The sequence below is a fragment of the Melozone crissalis genome, unplaced genomic scaffold, assembly GCF_028551555.1.
Source record: "Melozone crissalis strain CALT ecotype California unplaced genomic scaffold, PUWL_Pcris_2 ptg000013l_1, whole genome shotgun sequence".
NCBI lineage: Eukaryota > Metazoa > Chordata > Aves > Passeriformes > Passerellidae > Melozone > Melozone crissalis.
Window position 1 is genome coordinate 38,148,158 of NW_026535791.1, and position 27,351 is coordinate 38,175,508.

Consider the following 27,351-nt stretch of genomic DNA (forward strand, 5'->3'; position numbering starts at 1 on the left):
TTATTAAAGACTATCTTATGATCTTTACCTTGAGCATCATATTAAATTGCTAGCAATGAATTTATGGTCCATAAATCAGTCTTTTTTTCACCTTTTACTTAAGCCCATTTTTTAGATACTGTGTATTAATTTTATCTTTTTTTTTTTTTTTTTTTGTAGTAATCATTGGATATCTTAAACCTGAAATACATGTTTCTCTAGGCAAGCTGTATGTTTTGTCTGTTTCCTCAGTTGGTGCACTTTTATGGAAAATTGTTCCACACTAGCTGTGGTTTATTTTATGAGTTCAGGGTATATTTTTAAAGAAAAAGCCTTTTGTGGAAAGAATTTGTGCTTTACCTACAGCAGATTTACTACAGACATTAGAAACACATCACCAGCACAACCTGTAACCCTGACATTTTCATTAATCCCCTGCAGTTAATTCCACTTGTGGGGAATTAATTGTACCATCAAATTATTTAATCAGGGCCTCACCATCTCAATATGACCTCCTCACTTCTAGTTTGAATTCAGATGGGGGAAAGCATATTTAAAACTTTGATGAAATCTCCCAAATGAGTAATACTTGAACTCATTGCAGAAGAAGGAGACAGAAGGTCTGGAGTCATATTTGAAAGAATGTATCAAATTACCTTAATGATACCTGATCAGCAGACCTAATCAGTATATCTGAAGCAATTAAGTTACATCTATAAGATATGAAGCAATGTTAAACTTGTGTGAATAGAAACACTGGGTGTGTAATTGCTAATATTTCTCTTATCCAGGAACAATAGCAGCAAATGAGAAATGGTGCATAAGCCTTGTGTGCTCTAAGGGAAATTGGGTTCTGTTTGCCTGGAACAGAAACCTTTTCATAACAATATCTAGGATACGTAGTAAGCAGGAAGTGAACCTCTTAAAGCAGCTGATCCACTCCCTGCTGCAGTCAACAAGAGGTTTCTTCAGTGCTGAGCTTTCCCTTCCCTTTCTTTGGAGTTTTAAAGTGTTTGCTGTGATTGCAAAAGATTTCTTAGCTGGTGCTTAGAAAGACAAAAGTTCATTCCCCATGTCTGAATCCCCAAATAAGTGAAGTCCAAAAGATGATGGATGTCCTTTATTTCAATTTAATATTTCTAAAGTTTCATGTTCTTCTAAATCCAACTTACTGCTACTAATACTACTAAGGTAGTAGGCTGATTTATGATCTTTTGAGAGGAACTGGTAATTGATTGAATCATTTTACATTAAGTCCATTATGAGCAAGTAGATATATCACTAATACTTTTTTGCATGCTCTTCGTTTACATAGACATAGTTTAGAATGTCCTTACTGAATTTTATTTCTAGACCTTTCCAAGTTCTGTGTAATTCTAGGGGGAGACGCAAGGCTGGGAGAAATCTCTTAAGGAAATATACTTTTGGTCAGTTCTTAGAGCAGCTTAAAGTAACACTTTTGTTGTTTGTTTTTGTAAATTCTGAGATATTTTACAATATATCGCAAGGGTCTTCTTACGGCCTTGCAATTATTCTATGTGAAGTGCTGACCTTTCATCTGACTGTGGAAGAATTAATTTATCAATTATTATTCAATTCCCATTTATCATGGGAAACCCTGCAAATAAGGATGAATTTTAAGTCACAAGGAGGATTAGGCTGATTAAACAAGTGTGTGGTGCCGTTTTAGTTGCTGCAGGACTCACAGGACTTATAGAATACTTGTGACTTCCTGGAGAGGCAGTGGAAATCCAGGCAGGATAACCCAGGGCACCTCACATCGCACGAGGTCCTTTGTTTGGGCAACTGAATTTCATGCTTGATTCTGGACAATGTCTTTGTCTCCTTCCAGAATTCTCCCTGTCCTAAATCAGATGTCTGAAGAGTGAGATGGTTTGCTCTCCAGAGATATCCTTTTTTTTTCTACTGACAGTACTGACTGCTTCTTTCTAGGGAAGGAGGAAAGGTTGATACTGGAAACTTACTTGTAGATGGTTAAATTTAATGGAAATTAGAAGGACAGGGTAATATAATTCCACAGCATAAATCTATTAATGAAAACAAATTAGGACTTCTTCAGAACCTTCAATTATCCATATTCTGCAATTCCAGTTTGAAGACTGGCAAATATCTTGGCAAGTAAAAGTTATTTTTACATTTGATATTTTAAATTAATTTAGTGTTCAGTTTAACTGAGATGTTTTGGAGCAGAATGAATATTTCTTACAAGATAGAAGCAGAAATTTACTTTTACTGCCCTTCAGTTCTGGCTTGAAAGATCCAGTCAGACCCGGTTGGTTACTATTGGGTTATGGAACTGTTACACTATATTTCCTTTAATTTTGTATGTAAGCAAGCTACAATTAATCTGTGGAGGGCAGATTCTGGTCAGATACCAAGAAGTGAAGGTCTATACCCTGGGAACTCGGGAATAATGATTAATCTTTTAGATTTGCATCAAGTGTACAGTATGCTAATTGGTTGGACCACAAAAAAAAAACCAGACAAAAACTAACTTCTCTTTTCTGTGGCTGACAAAAATTATACTGACAGGCAGATATTGAAAAAAACAGATTTTGAACATCAAAACCTTACTAGTTTGTGCGGCAGCTTCATTTCAGCTGGGCAGAAACCCAATTAAGTGCAGTGGTTTTGGTTCGCCAGCCCGAGTTTCCTGGCCAATGCACCAATTAGTGTAGTGGGTCTAGCACTGGCCAAATGCCAATGCACCCACTGCTGTGAGATAAGGATTAGGATGAGAGCAAAGCAGGCTCAAAACTTTGAAGGGTATATAAAAACTTTATTAATGGAACTAAAAGAAAAATAATAAGAAATCAGAATAGAACACTTCTCCTGCCCCCAACTCCTCTTTCTTTTCCTACTGACAACATAAAGAGACAATATTTGGTACTTCAGTCAGTTTACCACTTCTAAAATAACCTTTTTTCAGTTCATTTGACGAGAGGGGTCTCTCCTGCCCTGTCATGGAGGCTTTTCCACAAGAAACGGTTCTCTCATGATTTTAATTTTCACAAATAGCAGCTGCCTAGAAATCTGCAATCGTGAAGTCTCTCCCACAGATTGGTAGTCTTCCCACAACTACCACCATGGGTCATTTCAGCTTATTGGGGTGCAATTTTAAGGATGAGCTGTTCTAGTATAGAACTTCTTTTATCTCTGGGAACAGAGGTTTTCTTCTTCTGTCCCTGGGCCTAGGTTTCTCATCTCTCTAATCTCTCTCTTCAAGCTTCTCATTGACTCACAGCTACCTTAACATCTGCTTGTTTCAGTACGGATGTTGCCCGCCAGTCTGTGTGGACTGCGCGGTGGAGTGGGACCTGGGCCAGCCAGTGTCCAGTTACCTGTTCAAAGGTTGGACGCAAGATACCTTTTCCCAGGGCTTGTTCATCTTTAAATGTGATTTCACAGAGGCACATTCTGCTCTCTTAAGTGGTTTAACAAATTGTCAATATTCAAAACTTACCAGCTTATTTTGTTCCGTTAGGTCCAAAGGAAGCTGCCAAGGTCCTTACAGGGAATCACTAAAGTAGCTTGTGGACTTTTTCCTTAACTAAAATCTAAACTATGTTAAACCATGACAGTTTGAAACAAGAAACTAATTTAATGTAAATGGCAAATCAATTTGCTTATTAATTCTACCCAAATTACACTTCTGGCTAACACAGCACACGACATGACTGAAACAGTTCTTCTATCTGCCTTTAAGTCAGATGAGAAATTAGTTATATTAGAAGTTATGTAATAGAAGGTTAGAAACATCATACAGTCTTTTATCTTCTCTAGTTTTTATTTTCTCAACTATAAAGCCTATCTTCCTTAAGATAGGCTTATCTTAAGGAAGGAGATAGGTTAAAGGAGACAGATTGAGCATCTCTGGATGCTCAGACACCTTATGCAGAAACAGAAAGCAATATAAAAAGAGGTAATAATTTCAACTTTTTTTTTTTCTCTTTCTGAGACAAAAAAAAAATAGATATTTGATCTAAGTCAGGCCATCTAAATCTACTTTATAGAGATGGACAATTCTGAGAGGGTGGGCATGATTAACTCTGTGGTGTTGTGTCCCCTTCTCTTCGCTGACCAGAGAATGCATCTTTATATCCAGATTTATGGTTAAAGATTGGCTTGGCAAATGTGATTTTTGCATCTTGGTAGGCCTTATACTACAGACCTTGGGATGAGTTAGGCATTAATTCAACTGTCATTTCAACTTTTAGGGTGTCTGTCCTTAGACATGCTTCATCTCATTTTGACTGCAATAGCTTGAGAACCAGCACAGCAACGAAGTCATGGACTACCCAGGCACTCTGGACATGAATGACTATCTAAAAGTGAACTTGCAGTGGTAGCCTAGAACCTGTACAACTCCTTAGGACTGGAAAATTTCTGATTGCCAGTATGTGCAAGAGTTAATTAAAACGGGCATTTATTAGCCTGAACAATGCTCCATGATGCTTTTCAGTTGCACAAGCTGGAATGTTCCCATCCACTGGTTGTTTCCATGCATAGAAGATTGCTTATAAAGCAGTGGTGACTCAGTGATGCTGCCTTTCATTGAAAGGATTTTCATACTATGGAATGTGAGGAGCCGACACTGAGCAGATTAAACAAGCTGATCTCAGCAGTCCAGGGTTTTCCTTTGGACAATACCAGTATTTTGACGATAACTGCAAGGTTGGAGACCACCAGACCCCTGCAACTGAACAGCCAATATCCCTGCATTTATAGGTCTATAGATACCCAAATATCTTTTTGGACACCTCTGGAGAGAGGACACATCTTCCCCAATGGTTTCCTACACTACTGTGAGATAGCCCACCCCAGCTCCACAAGTGATCTGATACTGGTGTTGTCCAGACTTCACTTCTACAGCTGGAGATTTAGAAAATAACATTCAAGACAGGTAGGATGGAGCTCTGAGCAATCTGATCTAGTTGAAGATGTCCCTGCTCATTGCAGGAAGGTTGGACTACAAGACATTTCCAGGTCCCTTCCAACCCAAACTGTTCTATGGTTCTAGGATTATTAAACATACCCATTTGACCCACAACATGAGATGTTGTTACATCTCAAAGCTATAAACTCTGTCTGCATGTTCGGTTTCGGTCTAAACTCTTTTCACCTTAAATTACTCCAGTGGGCAAAATTATAAACAGTTTCTCACTTTATTTAGTTCAATGTTTATACAGTTGTGTTAAATACACACGCAGACACACAGACACACACACAGAGTATAAGCAGGACAAACCCTTATTCTTCAGTACATTTTCAAGATCTGCTTCAAACATACACAGAAACATTGAAGTTCAGCAAGCATGGGGGAAGAGTAGCAGCTTTGTGTTTAAGAAAGACATGATCCTAAGTTCCACTGCCCATTTTTTGACAGATGCAGGAGCAAGACAATAACCATTTTAGTACAGATGTTACAAATAACAGCTTATCCTTTTCTTGATGAATGTGTTATTTCACAATTTACGATTTCTCCATAACAGTCTTTGTTATGGAGATTGTTTTGTTTAATCTTTGTTCTATAAAACACAGAACACCTTGTTGTGTACTAACACCTACTCAGTGTTGAACTCCTCCTTGGAAGTTATGATCATTCTGATCTCCCTGCCAAAAGTAAAGCAGCTTCAAACCTCACAGAACTTAGGAACATTTTGAGACCCTTTCCCTAACATATGGGACAACAATTATTTATTCTTTGTTTAGTACTGGGCATGTTTCTGCAGCAGTGGAAAGCTGCATGTTGCGAACTTAAATTCCACAATTTCAGTTGTGTTTGTGAAAAACCTGCCACATAAATTCACCATATTTTGGAAGGTCCATTTGAATATGACAGAAAGGTATATTGTTTCCATGTGCTGATATTCATTCACTTTTGAATTTTTTGGTCAGCCAATCTCTTCTCATTCATTAACCTAAAGTTCTCTGGATATTTTCTTTACATAACAGCTACAGGACCAATGTTACTGAGTATTTCCTTAAAAAATTTCAGCTGAAAGGAGTTTACTGCACTGCTTCTCCTAGAATTGTACTTATTTTCTCCACAAAATTAGGAGAGATTTCCACACAAACTCTTGAATTTTCAGAAACAAACAATATATATGTGTACATCCAACTATTTCTATTTGCCGTTGATATAAATAAAATCTTAAAATTGTCAACTATACCAATGTCTACATGTCATAGACATCTGGCCAGTTCAAATTTATTTAGCTCATAAAATAAAAAAAAATATATAACTCTTTCCAAGCACTGCTGTCTCATGTTAAGATTGGTGGAAGCAATCCTGGATTAATCAGGGATATTTTTTGTTCCATTTTCAAATGCCTTCCTTTCAGTGCAGAAGCTGATAATTTCTTACACTTCCAGAACCTCTGCTTGCTCCTTTGTATGCAGCTGTCACTGCTGTCACTAAAATTGCTCAAGGTTAAGGCCTCACCTTTGCCTCTCTGTTCCTGTTTCCAGCACCTGAAAGACCCAGAGTGAAGATGTAAGACTGCTACATCCTATTACTATCTATTACTTTGGGAAAAATAATGGAGTCATAAGGTGCCTTGCACTTGCTAAAATTATAGCTTTAGAATAAATTAATGCTTCAAGCAATTAATACAGTGCTTTAGTCTGCCCAGACTGACCTAAATGAAACTTTTATTTCTTTTATTGGCTTGGTCCAATTTCATGCTTGATTCATATTCAGCCTTACCAGATCTTCCATATCAACTCTTGTTCCTGCTCAGACACTTTCACAAGATTTCTTTTTGTTTTATGTGGGGCTGAGACTAGCAGATGGATTTGCAGGATCATGGGCTGGAGTTGGTATTGCAGATATCTGCTTCTTTTTAGCAATAGCCCACCTTTATTCTTCTTTTTGTTAAATAACCCATAATAATAAAATGTAAAATAATCCATAATTTGGGAAATTATCCTGAAAACCACATTCTATGATTGTGGCAAAAACCAGCTTAAAAATCAAAATAGATCTTTCTTAAGTAAATAATTTTAAAGTCTTGCTGTACAATGTCCTCAGAACTCCTTATTTTGTTTAATATTACCGTGAAAAAACAGCATGTGAAAAAAAAAGTTTTAAACAAACCATATATTCTTTATTTTCACAGCTGGTGGAAGCAGACATAATTGTCTATTTAATCTCATCTGATACAAATCCTCCATTTATTTTAGCTTCTGATTTTGAATCCTCTTTTTGTGGTGTTTTCTCAACATCTGTCTTTGTTTTGATGTGGCGTCTTCTGTAAAGACGGTAACCTGAGGATCAATATATGGACAGTATTAAATAAAAGAATTATAAAAATTACCTGAAAAAGATGCTGTAGTAACATATATCCATGCAAAATTTCTTTCTTTATATTGCTAAAATATTTCAAAACTTTCAGAAAGTCTTTTTAAAGCTATGATTTGATTTTGAAATCCATTTGATTATTTTTATCTCTTCTTGTTTTCTCAATATACATGAAAAGTTAAACTGGTAATAATAATGATAGTTATAGTGCTATAATATAAAATTAATATACTTTACCTCCTAAAATTAGTGCTGCAAACAACAGCTGGAAAATGCTGTAGATGAGTGGGAAAGTAAACATCAGTTCAAGTTGTTCAGGAGTGAATGAGAGCTGTACTATGGTGGAACATAGCTGGGTGTTTTGCATGCCTGTTTCCAGAGACACTGTACGACACCTAAAGGGAATAATACAAAGACAGTTGGGAAATAGCATCCAGTGGGTCCAATGCTTTTTACTAATCTGGATAAGCAAAAAATGTAAAGGATAACTAAGAAAATTGTTTCCTTCAGCTGACATAGTCAGTAAAACACTCCACCTATGGCCGGTACCACCAATTATTGGTGGTTCAGCAGCTGTAGAAGATGGTGAACCACCTTCAAGGCACATATGTGGCGCTCACTGTCTCTCTCTCTTGCAATGGTGGTCTAAATTGTAGACTGCTGCATTTACATGAGAGGTTTTACTGCAGTTCCAAACCACTTACAAGTCAGGTCTCTTTCATCTGCTTGAAGTGCAAGACATTGGTGCGCAAAGGGAAAACATATGAAGGGTTGGAGGAAATGTTGTTGTCAGAATCTGTAAATGAATGTGCACGAGAAAAGCTTTGTCTGCACTTAGTATCGCAAAAAAGGAGACTTAGTGAATAAGTGACTCTGTAACCTAAATAATGTTTAGAGAGCATTCTCAACATTGATAATTCGCTGAATAAAATCTTTCTACGCAGTTGAATAAAGGCTGTGCATTACCTGTTCCATGACAGACCAGCTAGGCGAGCCAGAAAGAATCCTAAAGTATATCCAGCTGCTGGAAATATGGTGCCAATGATCCATAATTTTGGTGTGATAACCCAGGAGCCTTTGTAGAGTATTCCCCCAACCACAGCAGTGAGCACGATGAGCACTGCTCCCACAATGGAACCTACCTGTGAAGCAAAAGAAGAGGGATTCAGTCAGGATCACAGAATCACACAGTACTGTACAAATGACACCTCAAGGAAATTCAATGGCAAAAAGCATGGTGTCAAACGTGAGTCACTGAAATGTCATGTTAAACACAAAACCTAGTGTTTACAGCAATTCAAAGCAGTCAGAGAGATGAGATAGTTGCCATTTTAACAAACAGGAGATGTATGATGTACTTCAAGGTGTGACTACAGCTCTAGATCAAGACACAGCTGTAATATGTTTCTATAGCAGATATCTGTAAAACTAGCCTTTTGAAGCCTTGACTATAATTGTACTTAGGGCTGGAGATTAAAAGTAATTTCACAGGTTTGATATGAGTGAGGATTGGTGCACACATTAGAAAAAATTCCCCAGAGCTGTTGAGAAACTGACAGCCTAGTAAGTAGAATACTGCATTTTCCTCCCCACCTTGGTGAATCACTCTGAGGCTTAGTACAGTGTGTGCTAATTAGACACTAGATTGCTAGTGAGCTAGTGCTAGGAAATTATTTGCCAAGTGCAGGGGTAAATCTTTAATGAGGCTAAAAATTCATGCTTGAAAACTGGTTATGAGCTTGTATAGCCCTTTTACATAGACCTGAGCACTGTAGTTGATCTTATTTCTTGTGACTAAATGTACTGAGACCTTTACCACTGCTTGCCTAAAAAAGTTATAGCTCACTCTCTTTTCAATACCCAAGTGGAAGGTCTGTCATTATAGCCTATGTTGCCAGGGATCTCAGAGACACGCTTCTTAGTCTAAGCTTACGAGGATGTATTTCTCAGCTAAAACATGTATTGCCATTGAAGTGGTCCTATCAGTCTTTGGCTGAAACATTTTTAAGATCACCGAGTGAACAAGTGCTTTTGTTTGGCTGAGCTATTAACCACACGCACTTTGGAAGAAGAAACATGGTCTGGCCATGACAAGCTCTTCTTTCACCTGACACACTGTCTTTGTTCTCTTGTCTGAATTTCTCACTATATAGACCTTAATCTGACAGCTATGGCTCAATCTTCACTTGGTGCTTCATTGTCCTACACAATGAAAACTCTCAAGGCTGTGGGCTGCTCACCCACTCAGTAAGAAGGAATGAAATGAGGCTTTGCTGAGAGATCGAGTAGAGTTTCTTCACATGTGAGTACAAGCCCATGCTTTCCCCTCAACTGATTAAATAGAAATAGTAAGATGTGAATGCATTTCAAAATGCAATGTGATAAGCTAGCAGTTTCATGAAAATGGATTGACTTAAAAAGACCTTACTTGTGCTCTATGCTGTCTGAGCCAATAGCAAAGAAGTGATAACAAACATAGGTAGAAAAACATGCGACCAGAGTAGTTTTCTTTAAGAAAATTTAGATAATATATTTGTTAAATAAGAATGATTAGCAAAGGCCAAGAATTCTCAGTACATATGAAAATCTCTTTAAACCTAAACCAAATGTACAGAATAATTAATTTGCTGTCACCCTAGATGTGGCTGAATTATTATTATTATTATTTTGATGAGAACAGTTTTTTGCTAAAATTCCTGTATTTTTGATGTAACTGAAACAATCTTGCAAAGATGGCATCCTGTATTTTGTCAATAGTATTTTAAGGTTTATATAAGAGTTGGAATATTTTATGTTTTTTATTTTTTAATAAAAATTGACTTCACACTCAAAAATTGGATCACAAAAAAATTAGGAAACTCTCTTAAAAGGAGAAAGGTATTTTGATCCAGAACTATTTTATTTTTTATTGTTTTGCAGAGAAAAAACTGCTTTCTGTTCACCTGAATGATTTTCCTTCCAATTTCAGTTTACATTATATACTGAACTCAATTACTAACATAGTTGCAGCCAAAGACAAAAGTAGGTTCTTTAGATAATGATGGTTACTAATAATGCATGCAACTCATGCATGTTTGTGCAGGGGAAAAGCAATACATTTCCACAGCACCTCATTTGTTTTCTGCTGAAAACTTTCCAGGTCTTTTGAAGTCAAGTACTAATACTATGAATAGCAATGTACTGCTTCAGTGGTCCCACTGATTCCATAATTTGTCGATAATTGCTTATACTTCAACCTTATATATCCTACCTTAAGTATGATTTTTGCTTTACTAGGCCACTTGTGGTTGACAAATATTCCCACTGAAACAGGAACTACAAGAGCTACCAGAGAAAGTCCTGTAAAAAAAGAAAAGAGAAGTCAAGACCCTGCATGGTGCAAGAGCTCACCGCAGGACGGGCACCATGATGAGTGACTGTGGGCCTGGAGCAGCCTTTCAGGGGATGTTTCTGTGTGCACACCCTGGAGCACTCATGCACACTCTACCCACACCTGCCTATTTGCTTTTCTATAGACTCTATTATCTTTGGCAGCCTGTTGAAGTAATTGCCATTCTGCTGAGCTACATGCTCATTCACCTGCATCAGAAAGGCAGACAGAAATCTGAGTGTGCTAATCATCACTATCCTGTGATGTGAGTAGCTATATTAAATGTTCATTTTGTCTGCAGGTGTTTTGCTACTGTACCGTATCAGCAACCAGTTTAGAGCTTCTTTTGTTTTGGCCTTCCCCCTCCAGTATTTATTTTGAAACCACAAGCAACGTATTGTTTTTTTGTTTTTCCCCAAGGACAATGGGAAGTGAAGTTGAAGAATGTGAAAGTGATTCTGCTGGCTTTTAAGATTAGCACAACATGGAACTGCACTTGATAAGCACTAGGGCCACAGCTCTGCAAAGCACTGGAGCATGTATTTCTAAATACTTTAACTATTTTCTCTTTGTAGCTGAATGAGATTTTTGACAGGAAGTCAAATGAAGCCACTCCTGGCAGTGTAGATTGCAGCTTTTCAAAGAGACTCAGCAGCTTTAATCACTTGCTTAATTATCCACGTGTGCCTAAGTATTTTGTCAGATTATGGCCTCAGCATTTAGCTCTTTGCAGGATTGTGTCCTAAAGCTGTTATAAACACTTTCATCCAGAAGAAGCAGCTATTCCTATCTGAATTATTCTATATTCTTATCCCACTACCATGTAGATCTCAAAGCCATTTGGAAAGAAAAACAAGCACAATCTTGTCATAATTATCTGTACAATATTTATAACGGCTTCAAGTCTTTCTTTGGCAGAGCTGTGGATGATGTGAAGTAATTCTTCATGGGCCTAATGCCCATGGAGGTTATTAAAAGGTAGAAAGAGAAATATTTTTAAAAATCTGAGGTGATTTCTTCCTGACTGCAGGATGATGGTATAGGTTGCCCTGAATGGAGGATAGACAGAAGAGAAGGTGCCGTTCCACTGGACTCACCAATGCTGTTATAGGGGAGTACAATTGCATCAGCATCAGTCCACATTTTGGTGTAAATAAAGAGACAAAGTGGCATCATTCCCATTGCAAGCAGCGTGGAGCAAGTTGTCATGCTGATGCTGCAAAGAAATTGGTTACAGTGACAGTTCATCTCATGCTAGCCCATAGTCTTTCTCATTTTCTTATTACCATTTCACACCTTGTGAAAGGTTGTGCAAGAAATGTTGCTGGCTACAGACAATTTATCAGGTTAGAGAAAAGCTAAATGAAAGGAATGGCTTCTGCTGAAAAGAAAAGAACATGAAAAATCAAGGTGTTCTGCAGCCACAGAACCATAAATTTTGGTGCAAAGGAGGCAGTCAGACAGGTGGCCAGCCGAAAGGTCTGTTGGCAAATATGTTCCATGCTGCCTTTCTGGCTGGTTTCAGAGAGGACAGTAAGCAGGAAACAGGGGCAGAGATGGACATCAAATGGAGCTTTTAATTATAACAGCAGTTCTAGGGTGTTAAAATTTCACTCTGAAGTCAATAGCACAGAAATCCATTTAATTGCCTATGATATGTGATAAAATAAAATTCCCTTTTCTGCCTTGTTTTGCTCTAGGCCAAAAAGTAGGTGCTGAGAATTGCTCAGTGAGGCTTAGCATAAGGATTGTTCCTGCATTTCGCAAAGATATTTCTGTTTTCTGTTGTACAAAAAGATGCATTCTGCTACAGGAGTGAAGAAATAGGAAAAGGCAAGACATCTAAAATAAGGAGGAAACGCCTTGTTTTAAGGAGTTGGAATTGGAATGCAGTAGATAAAATTATGCATGCAAATCTCATTTTTCTGGTATAAAAATAGTGAGAGAAGGTTCTAGTTAAGAGATTTTGGAAGCTTTCTTCTGAGCCTCACTTCAGATTTCTCTTTATTGTTACTTGTCCTCAGAAAAGAGACTACTGATCCTGGCCACAAGCTGAGCAGATCCAGAAAAATCTAGAAAAATGTATGCAGAAACCACAGGAATATCTGCATTCATTTTGGTTCTAGTCACTCTCTGCCTTAGAGTCATTGAATAGGAATTTGCAGGAGCCTCTGGTAAAAGAGTTCCTATAGAAGTCTCCTACTGAGAAAAAGAGTTACAGGCTATAATTAAGGTTTGATGAAGTCCCAAATGGAAAAAAAAGTCCCTCATGTTTCCTACCTCTGTATTTCCTATATCTTTATACTGTCCCTGAATGTACCTCCTTCTCCAAAACCTGGCCATCCTCTAACCCCCGTCCCGGTTTCCACAGAAGCAGTTGTTTTTGTGAAATATCAAAAGATATCTCTATGGGGAAGCATTAGAGGATATCAGCTGGATTTGATTTACTAAGAAAGATATGAAATACTTCACCTGACTATGATCATAATGCTAATTATAAAACTAATTCCTTCTCCAACTTGTGGTCCATTTGCACAGAGGTTTTGAAGCAGAAGTATAGACATGGTTTGTAATGTAGAATCATAAAATATTAAACTTAAAACCAAAACAATGTCTGATATGATGGGCAGGTTTCTATAATACTGTGGTGGCTCCAGAAACCATCCGTACAACTTCTAATGTTATTCTTCTGTTGAGAAGAGAAGATGCCTGCCTTGACAATCTGCTGTACCTCCTGTATCCTGTGGTCCCTGCATCTCTGTTGCAAAGGTACTGACCAAAAGCCTTTGACCTAAGGTAGAGGTCTTTACCTGAAGAATAACCTTTTAAAGGCATTTTCAATTAACTTCACCCTTTGTCATCACCGTGGGATAGAAATCCTGTTCATGTTTATAGCATTATAAATCTGGGTTTTTAACACTGATTTCATTGGAGCAACTCTGAACATACAGAGCTGACCAAGCATAGTTTAGCTCAGTTTATTCTTTCAGGGAGAGATTAGAACAAAATTTCAGCCTTCTACTCAATATCTTCTCATCTGTGATTTCTTAGACCTGTATTAGTTGAAACTAAGAGTCTTACAGTTGTTAATATCATAGATTTTTCACCTACAATGAGGAAGTCAAGGATTAGCAGAGCTAACCTCATTTATAATTTGAAAGCTGTTTTCTACAATAATACCTGCATGTGACAGAAAAGTTCAATATTTTCAAAGGATGGAAAAAATATTGTACTAAAGCTACAAATATTAAAATTATTAGACTTTTTACTCTAGCTCCACATCTTTCATACTTCTACTATTTTTTTCTGTTTCTAGTTAAGACTGGCATATGATAAATTGGAAGAATGCTGTAATTTATTTTGCTCTGTGGGAAAGAGAGAAATGATCCTCTTTATTTTAGACCAAAGTAATCAGGGCATAAAAATAAAAAGACAACTTGTTTTTAGAGGCTCTTAGAGTTGATGAACCCCCCATGGAATTTGCATTAAGAGTAGGGTTCACTTCTCCTGTGTATTTGATGTCCTAGGCCATGTCAGGTGCCTTACACATCTGCTTCTGAGCTGATAGCACTTTGTCATTGAGACCATTACACTGCCACAAAGGAGGGTTTTTATTGCTCTCAATATGCAGGGCTGCCTTAAGTAGTGTAAAATAGCCTGTAAAATATTCCCTCAGTTTGAAGACTTTGCATAAGGTTCCAGGAGCAGAAAGAATTATCACAAGTATTCATTAGAACTAGTATTCATTGAGAAAATAAATACCTGTCTTTTTATTGTACAGAACAGAAAAGGAGGGAAAATATTTTTCCACAGGAGCTCTTTTCCAAGAAAAGTTTCATAGCTGCTATTTTGTACAGAGGATTCTGGTCCCAAAATCCTATGGTTTTTTTAATATTTTCACTACTCAAGATCTTGGGAGAAAGAAAAGTAATTTTAACTTGGGCAAAGTTTTCATAATACATATTATTTTAGTTATCTTCATAGATGATATTTGTTCCAGGATCTGAAGTTTAACAATAAAGATAGTTTCGAATGTACACAATTCTCTTGTGATATCTTCTCATGAATGCCCAATGAACCAAGGATATTTGCTATTCTGCTTATATTTACTGCAATTACAGTAACTAACCATCTTTACAAGGAGAAAACACCATGCATGTGCCAGGAAGCTAAGAAAAACATCAGACAGATCAGACAGTCCTTTTCAATGTAAAATTTGCAATGTAAAGAGCCACATGAAGCACTTTGAGAACAGCTGCTCTTACCTTAGGTCCATGTCTCCGTCCACCCAGTAGGCGATGACATTCGAGGCTGTGCCCCCCGGACAGCATCCCATGATCATCACCACGACAGCTTGAATAGGAAGGATGTTGAAGGCCAAAGAGAGCAAGAAGGCTGTGAGAGGCATAATTCCAAACTGGCAAAGGAAACCCACAAATATACCCCAGGGTCTTTTTATGTGGCCCAAGAAATTCTTGATTTCCACATTGCAGCCCATGGAGAACATCACCAAAGCCAGCATGATTGTTAGAACAGTACTTAAAACTACGCTCAAAGTTTGATTAAAATTATCTTCTGTCAATACACAAGAGGTGCCATCACAAATAGTAGCATTTGCTGGACAAGCCGTGGAGTTTTCTGCCAAAGGACCAGCAGTAAATTGCTGGGAAAGAAAGTTTGTCTGCATTTTGAAGTACAGAACTGCTCACTGTATCCGCAGTAAACTTTCAAGCCTACAGTTGTTTGTCAGTGACTTCTTTTAAACGATCCAGGAAGCAATAAAGTGCAATAAATGCCAGAAAACTCTTACTACTCTTGAAGGGTTTGGCTCAGTGCTGATTCATATAGTTATAAAAGTTGCACTTCTTTGGTACAGTGACCATTAATCATTTATTCATATGGTAATGAGGGATCCCACATGAAGAGAATAGCTGTGTTAATGTTTAAAGATGTAAAGGAGGCTTGTAGTGCTGCTAAGACCATAAAATGAGAATCACAAGAGGAAGAGAAAGTTTAGACTTCATTCTTTGAGTTTCTTGCGTGTCTTTGGGAGACCTGCTCATGCATACAGTGTTGCTGGCAGTACAGGGGTCTGTGTGGTGAGTAACCGAGACACAAGAAACCCTGAGCAGAAGTCCTGAGGTATGATTTGAATCTGCAGCTCTTGCTAATGGATGCAACATTCAGCACAACCCACAGGCTCATTTGAATGACCTGGAATCTTTGTTTCTGGCAGCATGGAGATTCAGTGTCCTCCTGACACCTTCTGCCAGGTGCAGCGGGTGCAGTCACACTTTGATCCAGCTTGAAATGGAAGTAGTGGACAGTGAGAGGAGCAGAGTGGGGTGGTAAGGGCAGAGGGGGAAGGAGATCTATTCTCTGAGTCAAGCATGGGGAACAGAGAGCAGGGCAGTGAGGCTGGCACACGACTCTGGAGCCATGGCACCCAGCAAGCTGAGCACAACCCCTTCCCTGCCACGACACGCTCAGCATCCATGCCAGGGATGACAGTGCAGGCCACCTTTTCTTACCAGGTACAGCACAAAAGTTAGGACACAGGTTTATTGTGCCTGGCTTTGGTATGGCTTGTGCTCTGTCATCCCCATGGCTCAAAAGCAGTCTCAAATTTTGAAAAGCTTTTAAAGATTTACCCCTTAGGCTTCCATGAAAATCTGTAAATTTGGATGGTTTTCAGAGGAAGAATCTTAATAATTTTCTTTACCTGTGCTCAAGATTTGTGGCAGAAGTATCTTCAAGTGTAGATCTTAGACTAAAATGGAGTCTGATATGTAAAGTGCAATTGATGCCCCCAAAAATCCTGATTTTTCAACACAGAAATATTTTTCACTAGAGTAACATGCTAAGCCATAATTATCTTCAGCAAGCAAGACTCTCACTGGAAATCTCAGCACTTTGTTCTGAACATCAGTGTGTGAAATGATACGAATGATACGACTTGCTTTTTTAAAAAACTTTAAACCTTGAATTTTGTAGGGGGAGCTGACTGCCTTAGAAAGGATTTCCCAGCATGCTCAGATGGCACCTGCTTCTTTACAGAGGGGTCAGCTAAATGGCTGTATCTCCTAAGTCACTGCTGGGTGCCTGATGGGATAATGTCAGAGTAGCTTTATCCTCCCAGGCAGCTGGCAACTCCTACCCTGTGATTAGTGCCACATCTGTGTGACTAGGATATGTCTAACAGAACAACAAGTAAGGTAATAAGGAGCAGATGAAAGGAAAAGAAAGCCACAAGATCTGAGTTTGGCAGAAAAACTTATTCTCCTTTTTATGGTAGCTTTCAAACGGAATGTTTTAGGAGATTTTACTTTTCAATCCAAATATTTTAAAGGGCTAGTAAGGTTTTTAAAGCCATATTAATAATGCTGTATTAATATTTTCTATAAAACCTCTATCAGAGTTTTGATTTGCGCTTGAACTTGTTTCTTGTTGAAACTAAAATTTTTTACAAGCGTCTTGAAATCTCCAGCAAACCTTACATCTAGGGGCAGCTTTCCTAGTCCTGTAAATGTCTGGTATGCTGTGGAAACCCAGAGTGAGTAGTTTGGGAGAGGAGGTGAGGCTTAGAGTGGCTGTTTCTCAGCAGAGCCTCATGCAGGGGCTTGCTTTTACCTCCTCTGCCTCCTTGCAGACCCCTTGACTGGGTGCTGCAGGGGTGCTTGATGCTGTATCCCCAGAGACAGCACAGATGAAATGTCCCTGGTTTGGGTCTCCAGCCTCTGCAGCTGTCATTTTGGACTTTGATTTCTATGAACAGTGTGTAGGGGGAGATTTTCATGCTCAGGTTTTGTGTTTAGCTCAGGACAAACAGCACATCAGCTACTCACCAGTGTGGCCTTGTGGAGCAGCAAGTTGTGCAAAATTAACCTGTATTTAACTGCTAGCTTTGCCTTTGTTTTACCCTCTCTATTTTAAAAGGGATGATAGCGAGTCATTATTTCAGCAGCTAGCATTTAGATCACAAAAATGCTGTCTGGAAACAGAAGAGAGCCCTTCTGAATTCAACTTATTATTAGGCTGACATTGCCACAATATAGCACAGAAGGGAATTTCTGTATCAAGCAGTCCTCCTGTGTTAGGGAACTAAAACCTCATCCAAGACATTGAAATATTTACAAGCACAGCTAAAAACTTGGCATGTTGCAGGGGGTAGGGTATTACTGAGTAGACAGGTGGGTCTCTCAGGAGTGCTGGATTTCAAACATTCCTCTAAGTCTGTTTTGCTTTTTAAAATGTGCTGCTGGGATTTAATCCATTTGCATGGATTAAATGCAGGCTAGTGGGAGACATCCTCCAGGAAAGCAGCAATTCAGAGATGGTTTTCAGAGATACTTAGCTGTATGCCTTCTGTTTCACTGCCTGTTTTCCACTCAAGTTATGCTGCTAAACTGGTAAGATGGACTATGTACCGCTCTGTGAACCTAGCTGGCATCTTTTGCCTGGACATGTTCACGTATTAGCCAGGGTGATTTTAAGCATTTCACATTGACATTTACAGAAGGAAGGAGCAGTGCAGTGAACTTGGTGGCATTTTGGTGATGATTAACATACCCAGACACTGTCAGCATACATCAAAAAGGAGAAAAATCAATGCTCCACTAGAGAAATACCAAGCTAAATGTATATTTGCATCACAAACTGCAATACTATGATTTTTCTTCTTGAATTTTTGCAGCGATGAGGCTCCCAGCTCATTCAAATGAGTTTAGTGTCACTTCAGCAAACAAATCCAGGTAGGTAGAACTTGTAAGGATCTGTTCCTGTGCTGACAATTGGGTAATTGATTTATCCATTAACTCAGGCAGTTATAAAACAACAATAGCAGTAAGTGCATACAGAAGCCTGCACTGGGAGAGGCTATTTAACTGTTTGTCTTCTAAGGCTGTCTGGTGCTTATTCCTGTGATGTTTCTCTTAATGAGACTTATGAATCTTCCCTGTCTGCTTAATTCAGACTCTGAGATGCTTCTTAGTATATTTATGTCTTGGTTAGAAGAATCTTTGCTTTCAGATAATTGATTACCTAAAGTCAATTCTAAAGTCAATTACCTGCTTTTTACCACTGTCATAGGGTGACTTTATGATCTGTATCCCCAGCTGACTGTTCTGTTTATGCTGGATATTTTATATATATATATATATATATATATATATATATATATATAAAATATTATATATAAATTATTTGTCCCAAATTTGCCCTAAACCAGGACAACCACCATGTTTGAAAGAGAGATAGCAGCTGTACCTAGTATTTCTGACCTTGTTTATAACTTTAAACTATAAACTTTAAACTATATTTCCAGCTATAGATGGAAGATTTTTTTCATTTGTTAAAATTTTACTGTACTGGAAGCTTATAGAAGGCATTAAGAAAATAAAATCTCCATGTAATAGCAGGAGAGAAAGTAATGACATCAAAATACATTTAGGTTGGGATAGCTTCCTATCAAAGTCTTCTGCAAAGCCAACTTACAGAATTTTTACATTTACATTTTTACATTTCATGACTGGTGCAGACATCTAGAGTCTGCCTGTTAAACTCTTGATTTGAGTTTCAAAAGAAACATTGGGGGCATAGGTATTGAATTCAGCTGGGAAAAAAAACCCTGATGTACGTACATACTTGGATTACAGGCAAATTTATCTGGCTGGTGTGCTGATTCTGAGAGAATCACCTTGCAATCATGGCTGGATTCCTGCATAGAATAAGTGTTTGGCTGGAGGGATGGGGTTCTGCTATGATTTGTCAGAACTCTAATTATTGTACAAGGAGAAGTCTGTAGTGCTTTTGCATTTTCTGACACAATTCAGACTTCCCAATCCAAATCATGTTTTAATGTGCTCCTCTTAAGTAGCCAAATGTGAGAGTTCTCAGCAGAACAAAACAAAAGTTTAGTTACCACACAAATGCATGGAAGAGAATGCAAAGACCTCAGACTTTGCTCTTTTCTGATAGATGTATGAGGGGAAATCCACATTTCATATGTTCAGTAAGGACTGGCTGCTGTGAGACAAACAGCAACAGACTGCCAAAAGCATAAGGTAGCCTTCTGACTGCCAAAATGTAAGAGTGACTTCTGACATTGATTAAAAGAGCTGAAAGTTAGATAACTTCATAACAAATCAAAGAAATTAGTCATGCTACCAGGTATAAAAGTGTAAGTTCTTGAATGATTCTATTGGATTGGAATCCCTTAATAAAAACATGTTTTCATGTTCTTCAAAAAGGACTGGCTTTGGTCTTTGAGGGTTAAAAAACCACAGAAATATTTCAGTACCCATCCTTTTAAAGTTGTAATTTTAATTTGTAGTATGGCTTAATTGGTATGAATGGCCAAAAAATATAGATGCTTAAATTTTAGATCAGAGGTCTGATTGATTTTAACTCTACAAGGTTAAAGAAAAATAAAATTATTATAGAAATTTTATTTTCCTGGAACCAAAATTGGCTCTGTTAATTTTCATCTGAAGGGGAAACCACTTACACTGTTTCTTCTTTCCTATTGCGTTAATCACATTTAACTCCTGACAAGTAGTAGGAAACCAGTGTTTTTGCCTGCAGTTCCAAAGGCCTGTCCCACCATTGTCAAACTCTAGAACCAAGCTGCACCTTTTAAAATTTTCATTTAGATAATTGATAAATTAATTTGATATTTTTTCTTTAACTGAAATAATAATTATGAAATCACCTAATGTTTCTCTCTGTTGTTTTGAGAGATAAAAGTGGAGGAGAGAAAGCAGAGAATTACAGTAGAATACAATTGATAATAAGTGAAGAATGGTCATGAATTAATTCACCTGTTAGTGGATGGGACATGGCTTATCAAGGAATAAGCATGACAGGAGCAGATTAGTAGATCAAAGCATTTGGTGCTGGGGACTTGAAAATTTCCCTATGTGTAATCTGGATATTTTACTTCAGCATGGTTTAGTCTCCCTGATTTAGGTGTCCCTAAAATATGTGCTTTGAAATGGTCTGAAAGATCAGCCATGGGCATAAACTCATACATCCTTGGTAGTGGATCACATCTGCAAATATGCAGTGGCCTTTTTGGCTTAGTTATAAACCATCAAACAAAACCAGTTAGCACACCCTAAAACTTCTCTGCTAAACAACCTGGCACATGGTAAATGGGAACAGCTTGGGGATTTATTTCAACATTGCTCTAGTGCTCCAGATCAAAACTACAAAGGGAATGCAGCCCTGGGTTATCCATGTCATCTGCTCTGGGCTGGTTGTTGGGCCATGAGCTGTGGGAATTGTGTTTCCTGCAGGGACATGGCTGGGGGGATATCCTAGGGGCATTAAAAATACCATTGCATACCTATATTTAAACTGCTGAGCCCCAGCCTGGATAGCTGTGCTGAACAAAGTGAATTGCGCCTGATGTTCCTGATGTTCTCGGCTGAGAATAACTTAGGGCTCTTGTGAACAGCCCTGAATCAGACAGCTACACTGGGGATGTTGAGAGCCAGGTTTTGTAGAGCACATCCTTTAATGAACACAAAACAAGAAATTTGTGGAGAAGAAGTGGTACTGAGTTCCTGCTTTTAGTTTGTCTAGAAATTTGAAAAGGAACAGAAAGTCAAGCGGCTGGAATTGTTTCAGGTAAGTGCTGAGCAGCACTTCTGGGAATGAGAAAAAGATGTAAAGGGGAGGAGATGCAAAAGTAAAGTTGTGCAGGTTTCTTGGGTTTTGGTTTAGATTTTTACATTTGTTTTTGTTTTGTTTCTTTGTTTCGCTTTTTCTCCGCATTATTTGACAGCTGTTTTGCTTTGAATTCAGGCTTTCTTAATGAACACAAACAGATTCATTAAGTGACAAGGTTAGGCCCCCTTCACAAAATCGGGCTGATCTCTGTGTACACGACACAGGCAGTTCCTTAGCATTTCTTTTTCTTACTTACAGCAGAGATTTGAACTAAGAACTTCCACAGACCATACTGGGAGCTGCTGGACTCAGACTGTCTTCAGGTGGGCACCCTCAGAGGTCTGAGCTGGGACCCATATATACCATCTCTTTCTTTGGCACCCTAATTACAAGGTACTATTTTCACCTTCTGCAGATTCACAGAAAGTCATGATTCATGTAGGAATACAATTTTCTCATAAATATAAAAGAATAATCTCTTCATTAAAACTATCTGAAGTCCACCTGAAGTAAAAGCCAGCAAGATATAACTAATGTTGACTTTAAAGCTTTCTGATTGCATATGTTGAGGTGTGGTGTGGTGTGAGGGAGGGGAATCAGATAACGGCAGCTGTTACAAGTTTAAGATCCCAATTCTGCTAGATGCTGTGCAGGGCCATAGTGAGCACTGCTTCTCACCACTTCTGGGTTTTTTTCTTTTTTTGGTAACATTTCTCATCTTCCTTCAACATATGGAATATGACAGCATTATAGGCACTTCAGAAATTAGAAAAATAAAAATGGAAAAGAATACCCTTTACATCTATAAATTATATACAAGACACTTTTTGAAAAACCAGTCTAAAACTATTGTCCTCTTCTCAGGGAAGAAATATTATCTGCTGTCCATCTTGACAGAATTTTAACTTGCTTAGGACATCCATTTTTTTACAGTGGGTAATACTTGTTGGGACTGCATAAGGTTTCTATGACTTTTAAATTTTTGGCTTTGAGAAGACCAATTTCAGCATCTTATTTGGCTGTTTGCTTTCAGGATGCCTTTTATCACCAGGAGACACCATTTTAGAATTATTTGAGATTTGACTTGATATATATAAGGTGAAACATGATGATGATGCATTCAAGAGTGCTGTGTAGGTGCAACTTTATCTGGGAGCTCCTGGGTTCTTAAGACTTGGGAAATTTGGGCCACCTGCCAGCATAGCAGAAAATTCAGTGATGCAGTTTTGAAAATTCAGACAGATGGCTCTCTGGTTGTAGGAGTTGAAAGTACTGAGGATGAAAGTGCCCTGGTTCTGGTGTATTGTAGTGCTGAGGATGAGTGGACAGGTACAGCCTCTGTGTGAGTGTCTGTGTCATAGAATTGTTCATAGAAGAGTTAAGTTTGGAAAAGACCTTTAAGAAAATCAAGTCCAGCTGTGCCATGGGCTTGTGTAAATGAGAGTATAATTCTTAACTGAGGCTTGGAGCTATACAAATAGAATAGATGGTAGTACTGAAGTTTCATTATTTAATAGAATCTGAGTAACATTTTGGGTTTTCAGTAAGCCCTTTGGGTTAACAACTTACAGTTGACAACACTGAAGCTGTGGCCTTGGGAGCTAGGAGAATCCAGCCTTACATGCTTGGTGTCCTCATGCAACGACCTTTAAAATGGGTGATCTCACAAAAGCAGTGGAGCAGAATGTGAGTTGTGCACAGCAATTGGTCAAAAATGCCAGGGGATAGGTCTGTGATCTGCACCAGGTCCTCTTTGCACTGCCTCCTGAAATAGAAGAACTACAAGATGATCTGGAGCCCAAGTTCCTTTTCCCCTGAACCCTGTTTCATCATGACCTCTCTCTATCCTAGTCAATACTTGATTATGTGGCACTGTTTCTGTGTGCTGTCTGAGGGAGTGCTGGCCTGGAGCAGCCTGCAGGCTGTGCTCAGAGGATTTTGCAGATGGTTTGCCTGGGACCTGCTTGATGTACGCTCAGGTCCCTCTGGGCAGAAAGAGCAATTTAAAATCTGCTACCCCTTCAGCTCACATCAGTTTTTTTAAGCAGTGGGTGAAAAAAAAAAATAAAAATGCAGAGATGCCAGACACTTTCTGCATGCTCCTACACTTTGGCTGTGCTGCCTGTTGGTAATGTCAGGAGCTGAGGCACAGTCAGGCGTAAATGACAGCTCAGAGAAAGCCTGAGGATCTCACCTGGCGTCAGGCTCCTGCAGCAGCAACCTGTTAGTACAGGACCCACAGCTCTTCTTGAAGCTTGCTAGTGCAGATATCTGCTCTGAAAATGCTTGTCAGCATTATTTCCATCAGTTCTATTCTGGAATTATTTATACGAAAATATAATCTGCATCTGGTTGCTTTCATTTCGGACACAGCTGAATGTCTCCTATTTGGAATATAATAAATCAAAAAGGTGTATTGATTTCATCCTTGCAAGAAAAGTTATTTATATATGAATATGTAAAAATAAACACATGTAAACCACTACATATATACATTTGTACATAAAGTATATATAAAAAAAAAAATTAGTGAATATAGGTGTGGAGGTGGTTTGGCATTTCTGGTGAGAGAGCACCTGTGCTTTCTGAGAATTTCTATGTAAATGAAGTGACTCCTCTAAAAACTTTCCCATCCTTCTTCATTAAATGACTTAAGCAATTACTTTTTTTTCTGCTGCTGAAATAAGTTTAGGCAGTATTAGATTTTTTTTCATCAAGATCTTCAGTAGATATTTAAGTAATATCTATTTCCTCTTCATGAGGATTCTGTGATCAGTCAAAAACCTGGTGACCTACTGTCAAGTAGCATTAACTAGGAAAAAAATCTCATGTCATTTTTAATACATTATCAGAAATGAGGACATGTAATCTATAATCTTTGTTTCAGCATTTTTAGTGATTCTTGAGTGTGACTCAGTTTGCAAATTTAAATGTGTGATTATTTACATACATACTATTCCGGTTCGAAATGTTTGAAACGCCTTTGAAGTTCCAGCTTTGAAAAGGTGCTTTTAAAAGGTCCAGGTATTAACTGGAGGAACTTGTTTTCCTTGCCTTCTGACCCCTGGACACTTAGACTATACTTTAGTGGTGTTGAACTCTCATTTTTGAGGTTCGGAAATGCCCTTAAAATGAGAATTAGAATTCATTTTCTATGCACTCATGCATGGAAAAAGACATCAAGTTGGGACTTCAATGAAATCAATGAGTTGGTGACAAAACCCAGTTATTTGTTCATACTGTTATCTCTGAAAACCTTTCAAATGAGTTTTAAACAAGAGTGCATGGGCACAAAATACTAATGTAGATGTGGCTTTTGCAACAATCAGGAATACAAAATTGATGAGTGGGACTCATTACAAAAAAATAGGACAGCGCCATACCAATGTATTAAAATTTAAAAAATTTATTAACCCTCTTTTAAAGTAGTTCATGTACTTTATATCAAATAACAAAGTTATGGTCCAAAAGTTTTCATCTGCATCTCTAAATGCGTTCAACTTTCCCACAGTTTTTTTTTTTATTTCCTTTTTTCTACCAATCTGACCTGGATGTATCTTGAAGTAGAAATCCAAATATTGAAAAAAAGAGTACAAAGTAGATCCTTGGAGACTTAGTAATACCATTAGTGGACAAGATGAAATAAAAAAACAAGTCCAATTTAAGCATGCAGCCTGCTGGAGTCCATTTACATTATAAAATATTTCTCAGAAGTACATATTTTTTTAAATAGGAAAAAAAAAAACCCTCTACAGTAAATGAAAGCAAAAAGTCTAAATTTTTTAGGTCACTCAAGAATATAGCCAGGGAAAAAAAATAGGAGAACTTCAGTTTTAGTACCAGCATCTGAACCAATGCCTTTTATTTTTCCTCTCTTGAGAACAGCTGCTATTTCTGTAGCTTTTATATGGAGGAAAACCTCTGTCAGATGGCCACTTTATGCATCTAACGTGTATGTGTGTTCCCTGGAGGAAATGTCCTGCCCTGGTCCCTCTGCAGGGACAGAGGTGCAAGGCCAGGCATGGGTGATGCTTTTTGAGGCAAGTACACTCTGCAGTGATGATGGGGAACCAGACTGTGCTCTGACCAAGACAATAATGAGCTCACTAAAGTAACTCACAAATCTCACAGCTCAAAGCTTTCTTTGGCTGAGTTTCTGTGTGTGTTATTTGTTAGCTACACGTTGACCTTGAGATTTGATATATGCTGAGCATGTGGGGAAGATAAACCTTTATCTCTTTAACTTGCTTTATCTTTGGGATCTAACTCCTCCTTTGATCACTAGCAAGAATGAAAAATATTTCTCATTAGTTTTATAGATTTCTAGAAAGAAATCTTTTAAAAGCAGTCTCTGAAGTAGGCGGTAGATAATGTTTATACATGCTTCAGGGTCAAAATGTTTCTGTCTGAATGAAAGAACCTATGTTCAGTTAAGCCTGGGTATGGCAGAGACCATGACATGCCAAATAAGAGACTTGCTAGCAACAGCATTATGTGGAAATTGAAGAATATTTATTTAATTGAAAGATAAAATACTCCTTGGTAAGGAAGTCTCCTTTCTTCACATCCCGCATGTCATCAGCAGTTCTTATACAATATTAATTGTCTCCTGATTCTGTGACGGAGCGAATGAGTAGTCTGAAGGTCTTCTTTTGTTTTCAGAGCTGCTTGCACTTGTGTTATCAGCACTGAACACACCTGAGCAAATGGGGCTTGCTGAGATGTTTGATAGGCAGAACTTTCCAGGAATCCAATGGTCCTACTGTTGTCCTCTGTGATTGCCCTTGGTGGGACAATAGTGACGAAGACACACAGACAATGATTAATGTCTCATCCCCTGAGCCCTTTTTCCATCTGAATTTCCTGTTGTGTCTGGTCTGGGATATTTTTGCACAGTGAAGAGAGGGGAGACAAGATAGGAAGGAATTACTTTACATGTGAATGAGAAGTTTCCCCTTTCTGGCTCCCAGAAATGAGACCCTCTCTGAGTAGCTGCAGCTCCACACACATTTAACTGCTTGCCAGCCAGGCAGCTCTCTGAGCCAGAGGCTGGCTGTTCTCCTCTACAGGCTTTTCAATTCATTACTGCAAACTACATAAGGAGGAGAGTTTAACCCTTGAGTTTTGTCAGTTTAATGAGAAACCTGGTAAGCCATCTTGTCCTTTACCTTATTTGTTTAAAATTTTTTATTTACTGTTTTTGCACGGGAGGGGTATCTCTGGTACACAGCACAGTTGGAAAGATCCAGCTGGAGCTGAGGGGTTACCAGTGAAAATGTTGGTGAAGTTGAACTGACGAGGAAAATGTAATTACAGGATTTTCTCAAAAGATGGAGAGGCTTTCCTTCTAAGGCTTAACAAGGAGCATAAAGAGTAAGCAAGACAAATAAATTGATAATACCCAGGATTTCCTTTTCTAAATGCTTTTTACCCTACACAAGTAACAGCAAAAATCTTTTAAATAAAATAATCTAATTCAGTCAGCTATTTCTTCTGGTTTGAGACCGTCTTTTCCAGTGCAGACACTTTAGTATGAACAGCCAGTTCATACCACATTCATTGATTCTTCAGCAGTTCAACTTAAATTGGTATGTCTATCCATGCTGTCATTATTGAGGAATATGTCTCCAGGGAGAGTAATTTTTACCTCAGGTTAAGGAATAGAGTATACTCAAGAGCTGCCTGTTAGCTTGTCATTATCCATGCCTTCTGCTGCTTAGTGCTTGCTCATGTTTTACTCAGACCCTTGAAGCCCCTTTGTTTTTCTGATTTCTGCAGTAACACTAGATCTTTTTACAAAGTTCAGACTTGCAGCTGTATTAATTTTTCCAAATTGCTGCTAAACTTTCAGAACTGTGATGGCCTTGTGCCTTCAACCTAGCCTGATTAGCGTACAAGAAATTAAAGAAATAGACTTTAAATTCCTCAGAAAGTTACATGGAGCGTATGGAAGGGCAATAACTGGGGAAAGCTGTTAATGATCCTCTACCCTGTTCAGCTCAAACCA

The 27,351-nt window shown here is 38.2% G+C and overlaps 1 protein-coding gene across 1 annotated transcript in view; it reads right to left on the reverse strand.

Annotated features, from left to right (window-relative positions):
• Positions 1 to 7,144: 7,144 nt before the first annotated feature.
• The window catches only part of SLC10A2 (solute carrier family 10 member 2), a 52,115-nt gene continuing 31,908 nt past the window's right edge, over positions 7,145 to 27,351 (reverse strand). Inside the window, exons 4-9 of the mRNA XM_054272316.1 lie at positions 14,939 to 15,336; positions 11,771 to 11,889; positions 10,554 to 10,642; positions 8,270 to 8,445; positions 7,541 to 7,698; positions 7,145 to 7,269 (exon numbers count right to left, since the gene is read on the reverse strand). Coding sequence (XP_054128291.1) covers positions 7,145 to 7,269; positions 7,541 to 7,698; positions 8,270 to 8,445; positions 10,554 to 10,642; positions 11,771 to 11,889; positions 14,939 to 15,336 — 1,065 coding nt within the window. The remainder of the gene's footprint in view (positions 7,270 to 7,540; positions 7,699 to 8,269; positions 8,446 to 10,553; positions 10,643 to 11,770; positions 11,890 to 14,938; positions 15,337 to 27,351) is intronic.